The sequence below is a fragment of the Phoca vitulina genome, unplaced genomic scaffold (assembly GCF_004348235.1).
Source record: "Phoca vitulina isolate PV1807 unplaced genomic scaffold, GSC_HSeal_1.0 scaffold32, whole genome shotgun sequence".
NCBI classification, from domain to species: Eukaryota; Metazoa; Chordata; class Mammalia; order Carnivora; family Phocidae; genus Phoca; species Phoca vitulina.
This window is the reverse complement of record NW_022589735.1, coordinates 7,051,736-7,072,199: the sequence shown is the minus strand read 5'-3', so window position 1 is coordinate 7,072,199 and position 20,464 is coordinate 7,051,736. Positions and strand designations below refer to the sequence as shown.

Below are 20,464 nucleotides of genomic sequence, written 5' to 3'. Positions count from 1 at the left end.
CTGGACAAAGTATGATTTTTAAAAATTTAAAAACATACACGTGTCAGTGATTTATGTAACTCATTAATGAGATGACCAGCAGGATCTTAAAGCTAATTCATTGAAGAACTCAAGAGACTGAAGTGAAGGAAAGAATGTTGAAGTCAGAGTGCTAAATTAAATACAAAACTTGTTATTATTCTAGCAGGCAATAAAAGCATGGTCTTTGGAAATATCTTTTCCACCAGGGACAGAAATCATTTGCATCTCTCCCATACAAACACCATTTGCACTTTATCAATCTTCTGTGAAGTTAACATCTAATTTTATAGTCTGGGCCCTAATCAATAGAAAATGGCAAGTTGAACAAAGTTACATTTTTCCTAGAGACTCATAGGTCCCTTAGGTAGGCTCATTAAACAATGTTTTAATATGATATTGAAAGAGCAAGCAGTAATCTTTTTGCCTTATCTCCAAATTTTGGGTAAAATTTCTTAATTTTGTATTTATTGCCCTTAATTTTGTTTATGGTCTTTTTTGCATTCTGTTTTCTATCTTTTCTTTTACTGTCTTTGTCTTTTGATATTATGCTTATAAAAGTTCACTATATGTCTGTGTTTGCATAGATACATATGTATATGTATATAATCACCATTTTTCTCTGGTAATTATATGGTTTTATTTTTGAAATTTAACTTATAAACCTTTAAATATTTGACTTACCAGGAATATGTTCTTGTATGTGGTTTGAGGGAGGGATCTAAAATTTTTTCCCAGATGGTTAGCTAATATCTGGAAACCTCCTTCTCCATAACTCCTTTAAAATGCCATGTATCGTATGCTAAATTCCCAAACTTGGGTTTGTTTCTGGACTTTTATTTCTGTTTGTCTTTGTCTTTTCTGGTACAAGTATCAGAGTTATTATTACTGCTTCATTATGTTGTGTTCTCTCTTGCAGTTTTGACAGGATGGTTCTGCTACCAGCAACCACACCTTCAGTGAAGAGAACTCCTCACAGAGGAAGGGCAAGTGGCTAGCCTTGCTTCACAAGTAGCAGCAGCTCTCAAATATTGCAGTGAGAATGTGTTGCAAGCTTTAGAAATTTCCATTGAAAATTCTAGAGAAAGACACTCATCGTAAGCAATCAAAGTAAATGCTGAATTGTATGTATGTGTGTGTACACAGGCATGGGTAGACGTCTGCCCGCCAGGGTGGAAGGGGGGGGCGTGGAGGAGCCATTCATAAACTTCCTCTCCATCGTGTGGTTCTACTTCCTGTCCATTTACATAGAGATGCCAGGTTGTCACTGTGTTCCCCCGACTTTGGAAGGGCATTTCACTTTTAGAGAAGAAGCCCTAAGCCACTGCTCTTTCTTTAAAAGTAAACTTTTGCCTTTAGTGGAAATGTCACAAAATATAATCCATATTTAATAGACTAAATAGTATTCTTAAAGGGTTGGTCATCCAGTTTTGAAGAATGACTTATTAACCACATTTCTATTCTCTGCTGAGTACCTTATTCTTTCAAAGCTTTTCAAGAATACTCAAAGTTCTTATCATGCTTTTTGTTTCATAATATCTCCATTATGGAAGCTTCTTCTGATCACCTTTCCCAGGCCTGTCTTTGTCTTGTCTGGAAAAGAAACTCGGGTACTTCTAGTGAGCTCAGATCATCTCCACTCTTGCTGGGGCTTGTTGCCACTGCTGCTGCCGCCTTTGACCATAGGATGGATTCCTGTGCCATTGCCGGGAAAACATGGTGGTCACTCTCCTCTGAGTTAGGGCTTACGCTGCTGGCATTCAGTGGCAAACTGTAATCGTCGGTGATATATTTAGAGTTTGAACTCACATTGCGTTTGAACATCAACTACATGTCAACATGAAAATAAATGGTCGCCCTCTGGTTATGAAGCAATGTATGGGCAGGATGCCACATGAGCTTTGTTCATAGTAACACTGTTCATAGTAACACTGATTCTTAATCAGATTACAAATATTCACACTCCAAGCTCCAGATTCCTCTTTAATCAGGAAATCTGAAGAGTAAATTATTGTCGGAGGCCACAGGGCCTTTAAAAATCATTTTCTTTGAGTCGTAGAGCAAGAAGCAAAGAACATTCTGTCATGAGAAATGAGTTGTATTCGGCTGAAGGGAAACCAACCAGCATAGGATAACACTGAGTCCTGATGAATTTGTTAGTTAAAATGAAAGATCTTGTTAAGAAAATTCCATAATTTGTAGAAATGGGATGGCACCTGTTCCTATGGCAAAATATCTCCCTGGGGGTCCCCTAATGCTCAGGAACAGGACAAACCCCAGCAGAGTTGGGTTAAGCAGGTCAGAGTCATGTTTGTGCTCTCAGCAGAACAATTTCACAGGCAGGACATTGGGGTGGAGCTGGAACGTCAGCTACTAGAAGTGGGAGAAGACTGAGTTGAGTCTGTGGCTGGTTGAGGAGAGGCTTGAGCCAATGGATAAGGAGGTTGTGAGTCAGGCCAGGAAAATGATCGTTGATTAAGGGATCTAGATAAGGGGGTTAAATTTTCATGATCATATCAGCTTGTGTGGCTTGGAGAAATCTGTGCAAAGTTCATCCAGCGTTTTAAGATTATAAAGAGGGAAAGGACTGGGATTGATAATGGAACTGCAAGACATAAAATAACTGTAATCAGACCAAATAAGGGCAAAAAAGTGAGGATTTGGGGAAGGACTTCAGAATGAGATCATGGTATTACTATTTAAGCAGACAGTTTGATAGAATGAGGAAGGACCCTAAAATTTCAGCCAATTTGGACTTACAAGTGATTTGTAATGATAGTTTTTATATCAAAAGAGCATTAGGATTAGAAAAATAACTTGAGGAAAAAAGGAGACTTAATTGTGCGCTCCTATTCCTTAAACAGTATTTCTTATGTTTATTCTTATGTTTAATTTATGATTAAACAAAGTTAAACAGATTTTCTATAGGACTTATCAGTGTCTACAAAATGGCAATATTAATCTATTATCTCATGGAACACTGTCCTATGGAACACAGTTTGGGAAAGGTTGATTTAACTTAATGTTAAAAAGCTATAACCCGGGCGCCTGGGTGGCTCAGTTGGTTAAGCGACTGCCTTCGGCTCAGGTCATGATCCTGGAGTCCCGGGATCGAGTCCCACATCGGGCTCCCTGCTCAGCGGGGAGTCTGCTTCTCCCTCTGACCCTCCTCCCTCTCATGCTCTCTGTCTCTCATTCTCTCTCTCGCAAATAAATAAAAATCTTTAAAAAAAAAAAAAAGCTATAACCCAACATCAAAAACTAATGATGTAATGTATGGTGATTAAGATAACATAAAAAAAAAGGCATAACCCAATTCAAACGTTGTATGTAATAAAAATAGTGAAAGGGAGAAATGTATTCCACAATGTCAACAGTGAGTGACTGGTTGAATTATTCCTCTCATTCTTTTCTTTCTTTTTTTTTTTTAACTCGTATTACTCTTCTATGTTTTCATATTCACTTTAGTGACCCTTTACAAAGAACATGAACTTAAAGAAAAGAGTGGTATGATTTAGGAGACCGATGTTGAAGTCAGGAGTTTTAAAAGCTGTGTGACCTTGAACCCAGTTCCTTAACCTCACCAGGTCTGTTTTCTTATCTATAAAATTGGAAAATGATATCTACCTAATGGGTTTGCTATGAATATTAATTAATTATGATATCCAAATCACTCAGCACAATGTCTGGCACATGCTGTAGGATCTAGAGATGAGGTAATTACCATTATTATTGAGTTACTAGAATTTTAGAGTTTAAGAAAGGAGTGCTGGCTGGGTTAAGGGCGCTTAGTCCACTCAGTGTAATATCAGGGAGGCCCCAAAATACCATTATCAGAGCTTGTACCTTCCTCCTGAAGCAAAGAATTGCAGAAGCTGCTCCAGAGTGTAGGACAGGATTCCATTGGCTACTTGGCAGGGAAGATTATGAATTCCCAACCGGAAACCTTTGGTCTCATGGTGAGCAGTCTATTAACACTGTATATTTAAAACAAACACCTTCCTGACTGCTTAGAACTAAATTTAATCATTGTACCAGAGAAAGGCATGCAACATCTTCCTCCTTCTAAAATTCTCAAGATGCTTTGCTGAATCAAAGGAAGTTGTGCTACAACCATGATGCCTTCAACATGAAATATTCTGGCAACTTCATTGCTTCACAATTGTGATTCTTGGAAACTTGTCACTTTAGATTCTTCAGAATTCTTAAATAACTTTTTCTGACTTCATTTACTTAAATATCCCAGAATAGCCTCTTGAGCTATAAGTTTGATGATCCAGGAAACTATTTATAGCAGGATGAGTACTCTCTGTGACTGATGTTATGTTTTATTTTGAGAAGGACAAATCATTAAAAAGATTGATAGGGCCAATGGTATTTTAAACTGAAAGCAGAGCCAAGGCAAATAAGGTAGGTAGGTATGAGGGTGGAACACAAAAAGATAGGGTTGTATTTTTTTGCCAGTTCAGTTAAAGGCCGGGGAGGTCTCCCACATTCTAGAGGGTAGGCAGAGACAGAGTCCATAACCCAGACCTAGTGATATTTTATTTTTAAAGATTATTTATTTACCTATTTAAGCAGGAGAAAGAGAGCATGAGTGAGGGGAGGGGCAGAGGGAGAGGGAAAGTGACAGGCTGACTTGCTGCTGAGCAGGAAGCCTGATGTGGGGCTCTGTCCCACGACCCCGAGGTCATGACCTGAGCTGAAGTCAGACTCTTAACCGACTGAGCCACCCAGGTGCCCCCAGACCTAGTGATATTTTAGGTAAAGTCACTTCAGCCTATGGCAGCCTGGCCTCTGTTTGCCCAGTGTTTATAATGCAGAACAGACAGACACAGGACTCTCTGTCATCACAAAGGTCAATACTGTTCTCCGTGTCATTGATATCCTCCTAGGTAGGAAACAAATATAAGACAGAAGAAGGTCAAGGTAAATCTTCTTCCTTTTTTTTTTTTTTACTTTTTTATTGTGGTAAAATACACATAACATAAAATTTATTATTTTAACCATCCTAAAGTATACAAATCAGTGGCATTAAGTACATTTGTACTGTTGTGTGATCACCAGTACTATCCATCTCCAGAACTTTTTCATCATCCCAAACTTAAACTTTGTGCCCTTTAAACAGTAACTCTTCATTCCCCTTCTCCCAAGCCCTTGCTAACCACTATTTTATTTTCTGTCTCTATTAATTTGCCTATTCTGATTTCTGTGTCTCTCCCAATTGGATGGGGGCCGCCAAATGTGGGGCAACCCTATTGGGTGGAGGCCCGTGGTGAAAGAATTCACCCAAGGCAGAACAAGGGAGATAGAAATTTATTGAAAACACCACAATGAAATGTGGGCAGGACAGCAAAACAGAGACTTTCTGCCCCAAGGCAGTTCTTGGGGGGGTTGTAGTTAAAGAGGGAACGTGAGAGAGTATGGGAACACATGGATTTTTCCTTTTTTGGTACCTGTGTCTGGGTGTAAGTAACCCATTGGTCAGCTAGGGCTTATGGCTATTTTGAGGTGGGTCACCTAATGGGCCTGTTTGTATCAGCCAGAGGGTTGGGGGTCACTGCAGGCCCTTCTACCTTATTCAGGTTTCCATAGTTCAAGTTGGTTGCTAAAAGTGTCCTCTAAAGTTTCCTCAAATAAATTGAATCATACAAGATTTGTCCTTTTGTGTCTGACTTCTTTCATCCACGTTGTAACATGTGTTAAGAGTTTTGTTCCTTCTTAAGGCTGAATAATATTCCATTGCATGTATATACCATTTACCATGTTAAAAATCCATTCATGCATCAGTGATTATTTGGGTTGTTTTCACCTTTTGTCTATTGTCAATAATGCTGTGAACAGGGTTGCAGTGTATCTGTTCATCCCTGTTCTCTTTGTTCAAAGGCCTTTTCTTGCTGCCTCCACTCCTATTACCTACCTCCCTCAACCTCCTACCCTAGGTAGCACTCAGTACTTGCTTTTGAAGACAAAGTACGTTTGGTTTAGCCAAAATGTAACAACTGTGTAGTAATTTGCAAGTGTAAAGGCAAACAATCTGGCCTTTGGGCATTGCTCCAGGAGATTGAGGTATGTGTGTGTGTGTGTGTGGGGGGAGGAATGCAGATTTGAGAAAATGCACTTCCTTCTCAGCTCATTCATTAAATGATCCAATTGTTCTACCCTTGAGGTAGAGATCTTTAACTCAGTCTACGTTCCAGCAATACAGAAATTCTCAGCAACTCAGACTAGCTCTCTATTGCCTTTTTTTTTTTTTTTTTTTTTTTGTTCACAAACTGAAAACAGACTTTTGCTTTTCTGGAAAGCCCTCCTCGTCTCCCCCATTTTGTGCGTAAACTGGGATTCCTTTTGCTTTTTTAGCTATCCTCGTGACCGGTGGGATTCAGGTGTGGGGGGGTTGAAGCTTATACACTTATACCCTTAAAAAAATAGTCACAAAATAAATATGTAGGACAAAAAAAAAATCACAAAAATTACTGGAGACTTGGGAGATCCAGATCCCCCTACTGAGACCACTTCAATTTATCAGAAATTCTTATTATATAAAGATGCTTTCCGATGGCAAGCTGGCTTCCTGCTTGCTCCTGGAACACTCCGGAAGTGAGGGGCCCTAAAGTTTAAGGTTCATTAGCCTCGAGTAAGCCTGTCACTTACTGGCCGGTCTGAACCGACCTAGGTAGCGTGTCATCCATCCGTGTCTCTTGCGTTCAGCTCAGGACAGGTGCTTGGAACGTGTTGGGGATTTCAAGGTTTAAGTCACGTTGGCCCCTCCGTCGGCTCTAAGGACGCGAGCGGCTTAGAGAACGGTGAGGCAAGGCTGAGTGAAAAAAACCACGGCGGCGGGACTGAGACGATTCCTGCCCTCAGCCGGAGAGGGCGCTGTCTTGGACTTCGAGAGAGCCCCTACCTAAGGCCCTCCTCAGGGCCACATTCCAAGGGCGGCCTTGTCCTCTACCCGCGGACCTACCCTAGGGACCAGAGGCTCTCTGGACTTGGAAGATTAGCTCGCGCTTCCATTTTGGAAGCGCAACACAAAGTGGGGCGCGAGAGGTCCCATCACCGGAAGTTTCTTTGATAAAGAAAACCGGCGGAAGTAGGCCAACGGCGCCTCTTCAGTATTTTGCCTCCAGCCGGCTGGGCTACTTTCTTCTGGAAGGGGAGGGGCCCCACTGCTTTTTGCCGCCGTGGGGAGTCGCTGCAGCAGGTTCTGTGCGCAGGCTCAATTGGCCTCCCAACCATCTTTCAGCCGCGGGGTCCCTTCCGAGGTTTTCTTGCCTGGACGTGACGTACTCTTGTCGTAATTGGGGGCGGAACCTCAGAGGGAAAAGCGTCTGAGCCGGGGTCTCGCGAGAACATTCCTTTCCTTCGCAGCGCTACAGCTTTACTCTCGTCGCGACGAGATCTTTCGAGATCTTCTCCGCCCCCGCTACCGGTGCCCCATCTGCGGCCGCTGAGCCGGAGCCGGCCTGAGCAGCGCTCTCCGCTGCCGCTCCCTTCTCAGGGACTTCCCGCGAGGACTCCCTCACGTCCCCCACTAGCCCCGGCCCCCCGGTCCACGCGGCCCGCACTCTGCGCGCCAGCCCCGCCGGGGTCCGTGTCCTGTTTCGCCGGCCGGACCTGGGCTCGAGCCCGAACTGTAGCCGGCGCCATGTCGGTGGTGGGCATAGACCTGGGCTTCCAGAGCTGCTACGTCGCTGTGGCCCGCGCCGGCGGCATCGAGACGATCGCTAATGAGTACAGCGACCGCTGCACGCCGTGAGTGTGGGCTAGTCTGGCCGCGTGCACGGGGGGGTGGGGAGGTAGCACTTGCTCTGGTCTGCGACCCTCGCGGCTTGGGGAACGCGAACCGGGGAGTCACCTCGGTTGCGAACCGAGGGTCCGGTGGGTAAGGACCCCCCGCTGGGTGTCAGGTCACTAGTGGCCGCGACTCGCCGTGAGGGTCTGCGCCAGCGGCGAGGCCTTTTCCCACTGGCCTGCCGGTTGAGTGAAGGCTCTGAGCTGGTACTCGTATCAGCGGAGGGCGTGGGTAGGAGCTGGAGGGAAGGCAGGCCTGGGATGTATAGTGGACCGAGTTCTTTTAGAGGGCAGAGTCCAGGCCCAGGGCGTACTGCCGTTTTTTCAGCCTACCACAGAGTTCGGAGCTTTGCACACAGTAGGCGCCTACTAAAAGTTAGTTGAATTAAATGGGTTCTGGCGTTTGCCGGCGGTCTGAAGATGGAGCGGCCAGAATCCCACGTGAGTGGGGGCGGGGCAGCACCCGGAAGAGAGGGAGCCGGAGCACCAGAGGCTTGGGCTCCGCATGGAAGGCACAGCTACCAGGAAAGTACTTAATAAAGTCAGTGTCTTGATACGTTTGCGTTCACGTTGGTTTTTCACATCGTTTCAGTATGCTGAACTATTTTGGGTCATTCTCTCCTTTCATTCTCTGCGCGTCTACACCAAACAGCGTTCCACTTTCACAGTTAATACATTCCAACCAGGGTGTTGGCCGCAATTGTTAATGAATGACTCAGGGGCTCACTTTGACTTCTAGAACCTATAGTAAATTAAGGGAGCAGTATAGACAGAGCTCTAAAAAATCATGACTCACTTAGGTCTTTCCTTGGGTAAAGAGTCTTCCTTTTGACTATAGAAGTACTTTTCAATCCATTATCCTCTTTTGGGGCAAAATGTTTTAAGAAGCTTATTATTTTCTAGGTTCTCTTATTATTTGACACGTGGCTCTTCAAGGGCTTCTGTTCCAAGGCCCATTTTTTCCCCCTAACTTTGGTCACCCTTCCCGCAGTTGGGTAGCCAAACAAGATTGCTCCCTCCGGTGATCTTTGCTGCCCAGAGACTCAAAACATTTCCCTTCCACTTGTAAAATTTCTGCCCCTTGTTTTAGACCTAGACCAGGCACTTCCCTGAAAATCCATCTCAGATCCTAAAACGTGGTTTGATGTCCCTTTCTCAATTAGGTTATAGTTTCACTGAGAGAATTCATAGAATGTACAGTTAACCCATTTAAATCGTAGAGTTCGATTGTTCTTAGCGTAGTCACAAAGCTGCAACTATGCCCCACAATCAATTTAAAAACATTTTCCTCAGTCCAAAAGAAATCCTGTACTCATTAGCTGTCACACCCAGTCCCCCCTCTATTTATAGTTTTTAATAGTGGGTTTTATGTTCTAATTTGTAATTCCAGAGAAGGTATTGTATACTGAGCTTTTTTTTAATCATTGAAGTTTGTTTTGAGTATTTAAGCATTAATTTTCCATTTGATATCGTCTTCCTCTCCAGATTCAAGTTTTCTTCATTTGTAAAGATAGTCTTTCCCAAGAAGTCAAAAAGGGTGGTGCACTGAGTCAGGCATTTAACTTTTGGTCCTTTTCCTGCCTAGATTTGAACATAATTTCCATCCAAAGGGAATAGAATTCCCAATATTGGAACTAACAGTGTTCCTGTCTTTTCTTTCTGTTAATGTTCCATTTTTTTTTTTTAGACAACAGTTTTACCATGAATTCCATAAAAAAAAGTTTAATCTTTTCAAATTGGAATTAAATTTGCCTCAATGACTAGGTGATGGGTGACCAGATACATTACATAATTGTGATAAGACAGTACTATTTAAATACTTTAAGGAAATTTTTTTTTTTTTAAAGATTTTATTTATTTATTTGAGAGAGCGAGAATGAGAGAGAGAGAGAGCATATGAGAGGGAGGAGGGTCAGAGGGAGGAGGGTCAGAGGGAGAAGGAGACTCCCCGCTGAGCAGGAAGCCCGATGCGGGACTCGATCCCGGGACTCCAGGATCATGACCTGAGCCGAAGGCAGTCGCTTAACCAACTGAGCCACCCAGGCGCCCAATACTTAAGGAATTTTATGTTTTCTCCATGTTTTATATTTTCCAGGAACTTCTAGGGATACCATACATTGAAGTAATTTTTGAACTATGATTTTGATTAGCTTAAATTTCTTTCTTGGAGTTCCTAAGTAGGAGATGGGAATGGAAAGGTTGATTTTTGTAGTAGTTATGGAATAGTGGATTTTTGTTTCAGGTACACAGAGACTATGATGGGGGTTTGCTTTAGTGTCATAGTGCAAATGAGATTTAGTTTCTGGAGGGTTGGCTGTGATGGAAGTATCTCATTTCAAATTGTGGCTGTAACAGTACTTGGATTCACTTTTTGAGGATCTGGTTGACTCTTGTCCAGAAGAGACTCTTACTTTTCACCAAATATAGGCTTGCTTTATTTTAGCAACTACTGAGTGCCTCCAGTACACCAGCCATTGTGCAAAGCGCTGGAGGTACTCTGAACAAATAAGCAAGATCCTGCCATCATGGAATGGGTAGTGGACAAAAGCCAGATGCTAAACAAACATGTAATTACTAACTGGTTAAGGTCCGGATGGGATAGTACAGAATACGATGGCCGGGGAACTAATTTAAATTAGATGTACGATGGAGATGAAAGGTGCTCTTAAAGAATTGCGATTTAAGTTGAGACCTGGAGGATGAGTAGAAATTTACATGGAGGTGGTGGGTGGGTCTAAGGAAGAGCTGGTTAAGGCAGAAGGAACAGCAAGTGAGGAAGAGTGAGGCATTCAGAAGAGCTTGGCACACTTGGCTGCCTGAGAAGATCATAACTACTTTTGAGCCACTTGAAAGAATGGTGTGAGATGGATTGGAGAGGAGTTAGCAGGACTTCGTAAATTATGTTAAGGATTTTTATTTAGGTGCAATGGGAGTTGATCCAGTGTAAATTTTAAAAATACGGTTTGTCTTTTTTCGTGGAGAATGGATTTATCTGAGAAGGGGAAGAGAAGAAGCAGGGTGTTACTTAGGTTATGGCAGTATTTAGTCCACGTGGGAGTTGGTGGTGTTCTCTACTAGTGTAGTAGCACGGGAGGGAAGTGTGGGCGGCTTTGAGATAAACTTTGGAGGTTTAATTTAGGAGCATCCATGTTGACGAATTTGATCATAGGCTTTGGAATAAGATGAGAAACCTATTTTTAGTGGGATTATTATAGTAGAAAGGGTACAGCCTTAAAGCTTTGGAATGAAAATGTTAATGGAGTGCCAAACATTACTGAAGAATTGGGCCATACTTTCCAAAAAGAACAATTTATAGGGTAGAAATGAATTATTTAAATAATTTGTGTGTGAATTGTTTATATTACTATTTTCATGGACTTAGGTCCTAATAAAACAGTATATTAGGAATTTGAAGAGATGAAATTGTCTATTAGCTGCCCTTGAGAGAGCGAAAGCTGAAAGTACGTACTTTTTGGTTAACTGGAAGATTAACATCTGATACCTAACTTGTGCAAGAAAAGTATTCCTATGAAATAAATGTTTTTACATGTTGTGTAGAGCTAAGTACAGCAGTAGGATCTTGAGTCTTTTGGATTCAAAGAAAAGGAAAATTGATTTGTTAACTAAAGTTCAAATTGCTTACACCATTTTCCTTCATATGTCTAATTGTAGAAGTTATGAAAGTAGTTCCTTAGAATCATTTAAGAGCTAAAATACAATCTTGTATACAAAATTTGTGGACTAATCGACAGGAACTTGTTGATAGGTTCTCAATTGGGTTTCCTAAATTAAAACATTTTTTTTCTTGACTTAACAAGATATTTGTTTGTTGTAACAATAAAAACACTAAAGTGCTGAGGTTTCTTGTCCTCATAATTTGCTGTTTGCTGTGTATGCTTGTGTACCTTTTTCCAGACTTCTACAAATACACATTGTGGGGGGTGGGTATGTTTAAACAAATAGGATCATACTATATTTTGTAAATTTTCTTTAACATATACTTTAGACTTCTTTCAGAGTCAGTAAATAATGAACCTACCTTCTTAAATATGTAATATTCTTTATTATGGCTGAAACTTTTTTTTTCCCCAAACAGGTTATTTCTAACTTTTGTAATTACAAATAGTTAATTGAACAGTAGTCTTTTACACTTGGATTTACTTGTTAATATTTTTATTTCTGTTGGATAGAGTTCCAGACGTGAATTTGCTAGGGCAAAGAATATACAGTTGACCCTGTATATCAGTGTGGGGGTTAGGGGCACTGACTTATGTGCGGTTGAAAACCTGTGTATAAAAACTTTTGACTCTCCAAAAAATTCAACCACTAGTAGCCTACTGTTGACCAGAAGCCTTACTGATAATGTAAATGGTCGATTGACACATATTCTGTATATGTATTCTGTACTGTATTCTTAAGGTAGAGAAAAAATGTTATTAAAATCATAAGAGGAAATACATTTATACTACTGTTTTGTATTGAAAAATCAATGCATAAGTGGACCCACACATCTCGAACCTGTATTGTTCAAGGGTCAACTCTATGTTCTTAAAGTATTGTTGCCAGGATACTTTATACAAATTTAAGGGGTTAATTTATAACAGGAAGATAAGTGATTCACTGGGCATTGTGAAGATTATAATGGGCTAGAACTATATAAAGTGTTTAAGATAAAGCCGGACACAGTAGATATTGCCCAAGTATTTTCTAGTATTGCTGTTACTACCTAAAAAATACAAATTTTTTTTTATTAATCCTCCTCATTAATGGACTGTATGTTGGGATAATAAAAATAAAATTATTGAACTTTGCCTGAAGGGTTCATAATTTATAGCTTTTAATATGCAGATCTTGGGGCCCCTGGGTGGCTCAGTCTATTAAGTGGCTGCCTTCGGTTTGGGTCATGATCCCGGGGTCCTGGGATCAAGTCCCGCGTCGGGTTCCCTGCTCGGCGGGGAGTCTGCTTCTCCCTCCCGCTCTGCCTGCTGCTCTGCCTACTTGTGTGCTCTCTCTCTCTCTGTCAAATAAATAAATAAAATGTTTAAAAAAATATGCAAATCTTATTGATTGGAGAATTTGCTGTGCTTTAGGAACTGTGTATCATTAAGTGTGAGTTGTTCGGTCTGTTTGATGTCAGTTTTTTGGGGTACTTTCTAGTTCAGGGCTAAGGCAGTAAGAGGATAACTCTGACTAATGTAATTTTTTCCATGCCAGTTTTGCTTAAATCTTTTATTTGATAGTCTCAATATTATTGTGCTTTTTATTATTAAAAAGCATTTATTTGATAGTCTTAATATTATTGTAGCTTTTATTATTGTGGGTTCTCTGATAAACTCATTTTCTTATATAGGTTAAGAAAGAGAATTAGAGCAGCAGCTGTTCTAAATATCCCGAGAGCAGTTCTACACATTCTTATAAACATGAAACTGTGCCTTTTAAGGATCTGTGTTCATTGCAGCTGTTCGTAACATCCTGTTAGAATGTGCATAAATATTTGGTCAGTAGTATCTCTTACCCATGAAAGGGAGAACAGTGTTATTCTCTGGCCTAAAAAGATGATGATTTCTGTGGCTTAACGATTAGAACAGGGGAGTATTGAACTTAATTTGAATTAACTTCCTGTAATGCCAACCTGTATTTGGGAGTGGAGGACAAGTAATGCCAGTCAGTTAGCAAGTGTCTGTTTTTAGCAGCATTGACTTGGAATTGTGTGGCATAGAGAGGAAGTGTAAGATAAAGATTCCCGCTTTCTAGAGATGTAACCATTCTATTTAGAAATATGAATGATATAAAGTAGTGGTAAATAGAATAAGAACAGTCATGGATGGGTTATTAAGTACAGACTTAAAGTGTCAGTGCAGAGGAGAGGTTACATCTGTGGGGGGTGGAGTGACGAGGAAAGGCAGGGGTGGGACTTGAGCACATAGGATTAAAATACATGGATGAAAAGTTTGGGATGGTCTAAATGAAGGTATAGAAGTAGGAATGAATCTAATTGGTTTGCCAGGCAGTACAAAAATAGGTATATATGGGATTTGGAGTCCAGTAGTCCTGATTTTGAATCTTGGATGCTTATATTTACCAGTTATGTTTCTGGATGCATTAACTTGACTTGAATCAGATTTTCATTTATAAAATTGGACAGTAATAGTTCTTTTCTCTGAGTATTTGGGAAAATCAAGTGTAGGTTGCTAAGCACACTGCCCAGCATATGGGAGCTGGACCTGCTTGGTTGAAGAGAGGCTTCCTGCCATAGATAACGATTGGATGCATGCTATGTGCAAATTTTGGAAGTTGCTGGTGAGTGGGGAGTAGTAGGTAAGTTTCTTTTTAATATCTTGTTCCATCCTGGTTCCATGTAAAAATCCTAGTGGAATAATTCAGCCTCTGAAGATTTTCCAGATCGTATGTTGAGGAGAGACAAACTGAATTGAGGGTATTTAGCTTATTATTTTTTTTTAGGATTTATTGTATTTATTAGAATTGCATAGGAGTATTTACTTAAATGCTGATGGTGGCCATCCATGGTGGGGGTGGTGGTTGTGGAATTACAGATTTTTTTTTCTTTGTCATACTTCTTGTTTTCTAATTTTTTGCATAGAGCTTATACTAACTAGAAAGCACTGGACTAGGTTCTAAAACGGGCTCTAATATTTGACTTCATCTTTTGGCTTTTCTTCACATTTAAATGTTAGGTTTCTTTGCGTAAGCTTTTATTTTTAAAAACCCTTCAATTTGTGCTGTTTGACATGTTGACCCTCATTCAGTTCTTTGTGAATGAAAGTAGGACTTTTTATTCCTCATGGGTAGATGATTTTGAAGATGACTGACTAGGTTTTAATGGATAGCTTGAGAAGGTGAAGCAGAACTTTCATAGCAAACTAGTTGGTATATTTTTATATGAAACTCAAACGAGGGCTTCAGTGGAGCAATAATAATGACTACTATTTTACTATTTATGATACGCCAGTCTCTGATACAAACCCTTTAAAAGGGGATCAACACAGGGGCACCTGGGTGGCTCAGTTGGTTAAGTGTCCAACTCTTGGTTTCGCCTCAGGTCATGATGTCAGGTCTGAGCTATAATTTGAACTTTTCTTTAGCTTTTCAAGATGTACAAAGCAATTCCTACTGCTGCGTCGGGCTCAGTGCTGGGTGTGGAACCTGCTTAAGATTCTCTCTCCTTCTCCCTCGACCCCTACCCCGCTCTAAAAAAAAAAAAAAAGTTGATCAACACATATAATTTTTACAGCAGGTATATGAGGTAGGTGCTGTAATTTCCCCCATTTTATTTATTTTTATTTTTTCCCGATCTGCATTCAAATCCCTGGTTTATTCAACACAGTCCTTTTAGTCTGCACCAACAAAGTATAAACATAACAGTGCCTAAAATGCTAGAAGTTTATAAAACTCAAAACAAACAATTGATAGTACTGACTGTACAATAAAAGCCAAAAAAGCAGTGTTCATGTTGCCAAGGTAACCTGCAAGACCCCCGTGAATAACAGCTGCAACAGAGGGGTCCGTGATGACCCTGCAGAGCTAGCTCTCAACTTGCTCGCCAGTTTTAGAGAGAAAGGGAGACCTGGGATGTGGTTGTGTGTGCATGAGTACGTGTAAAAATAGAACCATTTTCGGTAACTAACATGGGGTGTTTGATCCTAGAGGTTGGAAGAGGATGGGGGCAGGGGAGCAGGGCCAGGCTAGCAGGAACAGCAGTTGCATTTTCCTGAGACACTCTCAGGAAAAGACCAACAGGCAAGGCCATGATCAGGCCACCAGACTAGTCCTCAGTCATTTGTGGAAATGAAAGTCATACTCGCAGGCTGGGGCCACACTGCTACCCTGTTTGTCCCTGCTGGCTTTGCTACCAAATTGACTCTCTCAGAAACTGAAAATGTGGGAGCTTTCCAGCCAGAAAACTGGAGAGCATCTTTATAGGCGCAACCCCAACCCAGTAACACTCCTGCAGCCGGAACTTTGCTCTCAGAGAGTATGTCTCAGTTACTCTCTTCAAAGCCTTTCCCGAGTGAGGAATTTGTTTCTCACCAATCCTCCTTTGGCTAGAAAAGTGACCGAAGTGAAGTGGATGCGATAGAAGTTACAGGGCACAGAGCTTCCGTGGCTGTGTTAATTGGGAGGAATTGCAGCTGCAGTGGCTACTGTGGCCGCAGCAGCCAGGGGGACTGCCCCTCAGGGAACTCAGTCTCATCCGCGGGGGTGACTGGTGCCATGGGGGGGTGGTGGTGGTGGCAGCATTTTCCCAGGAGGGCTAAATTGCCTGGGGGGCGGCGTAGGCCTGGGAGCCAGCACAGGCCTGGGAGCCAGCACAGTGCTGGTAGTGACCTCCTGGCCATCGATTTGTCCTCTGTCCATGTCCTTCAGCACCTTGTCGGCTTCATCTGGATCGTCTGACTTCATGTGTGCTTAGCCTTTAGAAAGATGGGGGGACATCCTTTTAAAGGCATGTCAATCCTATTAATTTTCCCAGAGGTGGAGAATATCTATCTCCCTGATGTGGTACCTGCCCACGTTCCTAGTGAGCCTCCGAATGTACACCTTGGCTGGTTTAGGGGAAGGACTTTTCATCTCTTTTGGGTGGTTTGGATTTGGAGCTGGAACGCCAGCTGTTGTCATGCCAGCACCCAGAGGTACTGGTTGAGCTAGAGGAGCTGCTGGAGTTGGAGCTGTAGGACATGCTGGAACTCCCCCAGCGGCTGCACACAGAAGAGGAGCTTGAGGCACTGCTCAGGCCTGTGCTGGTGCTGGAGGTAGAGCTGGACCGGGACCTGGTGCTGCTGCCATCCCTGCTAGGGCTCTGCTGCTTCCGAGTTTTATCCCTGTCGCCATCCTTCCCGCTCCACTCCTTGGGGGCCCCTTTCTCTTTAGCGTGATCCTTGGACTTCTCATCAGAGTGATCTTGTGTTGGTAGGAGAAGGAACCATCTTCCCACCACCGTGGCCTTCTCCCGCTCTCCTCCGCTGCTGAGGCCAGTGCCCTAATTTTCCCCATTTTAGAGTTGAGCAGATAGAATTTCAGAGAGATTAAGCAACAGAGAATTCACATAGCTAGAAAGGCAGAGAAGGGATTTGGACAGACTCATACTGATTCTACAGTCTGAGCTCTTTTTACTGCACATGTATTCAAATCAGTAAAGTTGATGGCCAAGTGGAAATGCTAAGGATTTCTTTCTTCAGCACAATAGGCATACTGTTACAGAATTTTTTTAGAATGTGAGAGTTGCGGGGCGCCTGGGTGGCTCAGAAGGTTAAGCGTCTGCCTTCGGCTCAGGTCATGATCCCAGGGTCCTGGGATCGAGCCCCACATCGGGCTCCTGGCTCAGCAAGGAGCCTGCTTCTCCCTCTCCCTCTGCCTCTCTCCCTGCTCATGCTCTCTCTCTCTCTCTATCTCTGTGTCTCAGATGAATAAATAAAATCTTTAAAAAAAAAAAAGTGAGAGTTGCTTTGTGGTGATAGGATATTGATGTTTTCTTATGACAGGGTAAGGAAGGTGTGGCCCTTCCCCATACTTTGTAGGAGTTGGGCCTTGTCTGCAGCCTTGTCTGCCCGCTATATCGGGTGCTGAAGATGGACATTCCAGTAGTGATGCGCGATTATTTCGTAAGAAGTGGCCACTGTAGTGTGTGTGTATATGAGCCAACAAAAGGATGAGTACCGTTGACTCTTGAACAATTTTGGGGTTATGGGTGACAATCTCCTGCGTAGTCGAAAATCCACGTATAACTTGACTAACCAAAAACTTAACTACCGTAGTGTACTGTTGACTGGCAGCCTTACTGATAACAGAAACAGTTGATTAACACATTTTGTATGTTACACGTATTATATACTATATTCTTATAATAAAGTAAGCTAGAGAAAAAATGTTATTAAAATAATAAGGAAGAGAAAGTACATTTACAATACCATATCACAAATATCCATGTTATAAGTGGACCCCCACAGTTCAAATCAGTGTTGTTCAAGGGTCACTTATAATTTGAACTGAGACAAACTTTATTTAGCTTTTCAAGATGTACAAAGCAATTCTTATTACTGTTAAGGCAGATGTAGACTTTAAAACTAAGTAAAAATGTTACCAGACTTCAAGGGAGAATATTACCTAGAGCCACTCTGTACAATAGAACATTCATTGAGATGGAGGCATTCTGTATCCAATTCTAGTAAGTTTTAAGAGATAAAAATGATTTGAGTTTTACTTGAGGGCCATTGGGAAGGCCTCACAAAGTGGGTAATACTGCTGGAGAATGAGTGAGATATAGAAGGACCAGAGCATTTCAGGTGGCAAAGTGGTCTGAGCAAAGCAGGAAGATGGGACGACTAACTTGTGTTGGTTCACTGTGCCTGAGATGCAGGTGGAAAGTATGGTTGGGATTGAGATGGTACAAGGCCTTAGGTTCCACAGTAAAGCATCTGGGCTTTGTTGGTTACTGGTTTTGTTTGAAAGGTAATTACAAGTAAGACCGCTTCAGAGTTACTGGGTAGAATAGAAAATTAACCTTCCACAGGACATATAATAAGCTTGGGAACATTAGTGTTTTTTATTGTTAGAGCCAGCAGTTGTTTTGATGAGATGAAGGTTTGAAGAAGGGGCTGCAGGATACAATGGAAGATAAATAACGTTGCCTTGTAATTATGTTGGGATTGAGGTGTTGGTGGGATCTGGTGGCTTTTAGAAAAGATGTGAGTTTACCAATCATTAGGCTTAGGCTAGAAGGCCTTTTTGGAATGGAGAGGGTGAAAGGAGTGGGTAAGATTGTCTTTGGCAGTTTCCTAAAGGGCAGTATGAGCTTTGATAGGAGAGACATTTACTTGGTATTGAGGATATTTAAAAAAAATATTAGTGAGTAGGGGTATATATATATGCAGAAAGGCTAAGCTTGACCACCTGTGTTTCTCAGGGGCTACCTCCAGCACAATTTGGGCCTGTAGAGTTTAGGGGTCAGAGCAAATCTAACGAGATCCCAGGCTGCGCCATATTTATACAGTGCAAAGCTACTTGCAGCTGCTCTGGGAGATTGGCTCACAGGGGTTCTTACCCTTTTGGGTGGAAAGGGTCACTGAGGCACAGAGAGGCCTAGCATTCTGGCAGATTGCACAGGGCTAGTAAGTTTATTTAAATAAAATAATTCTCAGTAGATCATCTAATGTAGTCAGATTTGGGCCAAAGCATTATGGCTCCAGAGCTTACTACTCTAAATTGGAAGAACTAGGGATCTAGGGCAGATAGAAAGGGCCAAAGCTAGAGTGTAAAGTATGGGGAAATGGTCTAGAGTCTTGACTCCACTGCTTCCAGATTCTGAGACGCTGGATAAATTTACTTACTAAAACCTTTTTGGACTCAGTTTTTTTTCCTATAAAAGAGGGATAAGATGGGGTGCTTTTGAAGATTTAATGAGATAATACACATAGCAATTTGTGCAGTCATTGTTATTAAAGTAGGAAGAAGAGAAGGTTTTACTGGATTCAGGAGAAAATAGACTCTGTTTAGGATTTAGTTTTGTCTTTTAGGATATTTTGGGTTCTTTGGGGTGAATTTGATCTTTAGCTTGAAAGAAAGCAGCCACTGGAAAGGGAGGTGATAAATACATGGGAGTAGAGGGAATGTGGGGCAGGGCTCCAGAGGGATTAATTAGAATGAAAAACCTATGGGGAAGCATAGGGGCCATGCTAGTAAAAGTATCAATTCCAATATAACTGACTTTTTAAGCTTAAAAATGGTGTTTTAAAGTAGCTGTACCTGTGAGCAGGTTTCAGTTTTGCTTTCTAAAAAGAAGCTGCAAGTACATCAAACTAGCAGGCAGTGTATGAATTGGTGATTTGGAAGAATGTGTTCATAAGTGGGAATGAAGTTCATTGTCAGAAATTTTGAGTCCTTGCGGTGCCTGGCTGGCTCCACTGGGAGGAGCATGCGAGTCTTCTTGATTTTGGGGTTGTGAGTTTGAGCCCTAGGTTGGGTGTAGAGATTACTAAAAAAAATGAAATTAAAAAAAGAAATTGTGAGTCCTTGGAAGCTAGTTCTGGAAAATTTTTTACTAATATATGGTAGGACAAGAGTTCTCATAGTTTATTCTCTAGGTCAAGTTATAAGCTGTTTGAAAAAGCAAGAACATTTTATTGATGTATTGGTAAGAGGGTACGTTACTTTGTATTGGGATTTTGAGCACTAGACTTGAAGAATAAGAGAATAGTGGAGATTGGCTAGATCACCTCTCTGTAGTATTCTAGACGGATGGTTAACACATCAGACTTGTACTTCAACATCTAATTGACAGGACTCCCATTTTTCTAAGAGGCCAGCCATTCTCATGGACAGTTTTACTCAGCGGAGAGAACAAAATCATAGACTTCCTGTGTGCTTTTACAATATGTGGCTTTTTAGCTAAGACTCAGAAAAGTTCCTTGCTGTGGCGATGTAATCCTGTTGGATGTAATGTTGCAGTAAGGTTTGATGCTTAAATGTGTTTTTTTTTTTCCCCTAGGGCTTGCATTTCTTTTGGTCCTAAGAATCGTTCAATTGGAGCAGCAGCTAAAAGCCAGGTAGAGTTTTGTGTTTTTTTCCTAAAATGATTTATTTCTCTGCTTTGTCCATCTTTCCCTTCAACTATTTCAGTGCCCATTATGTGCCTAAT

At 41.6% G+C, this 20,464-nt stretch overlaps 1 protein-coding gene and 1 pseudogene across 1 annotated transcript in view; one reads left to right on the top strand and one right to left on the bottom strand.

Moving 5' to 3' along the window:
- Window positions 1-7,345: 7,345 nt before the first annotated feature.
- HSPA4 (heat shock protein family A (Hsp70) member 4) overlaps window positions 7,346-20,464 on the top strand; it is a 47,698-nt gene continuing 34,579 nt past the window's right edge. The window contains exons 1-2 of the mRNA XM_032425151.1: window positions 7,346-7,773; window positions 20,315-20,372. Of these exons, the coding sequence (XP_032281042.1) occupies window positions 7,667-7,773; window positions 20,315-20,372 (165 nt within the window). The 5' untranslated portion in view covers window positions 7,346-7,666. The remainder of the gene's footprint in view (window positions 7,774-20,314; window positions 20,373-20,464) is intronic.
- LOC116645087 lies at window positions 15,914-17,052 on the bottom strand (annotated as a pseudogene).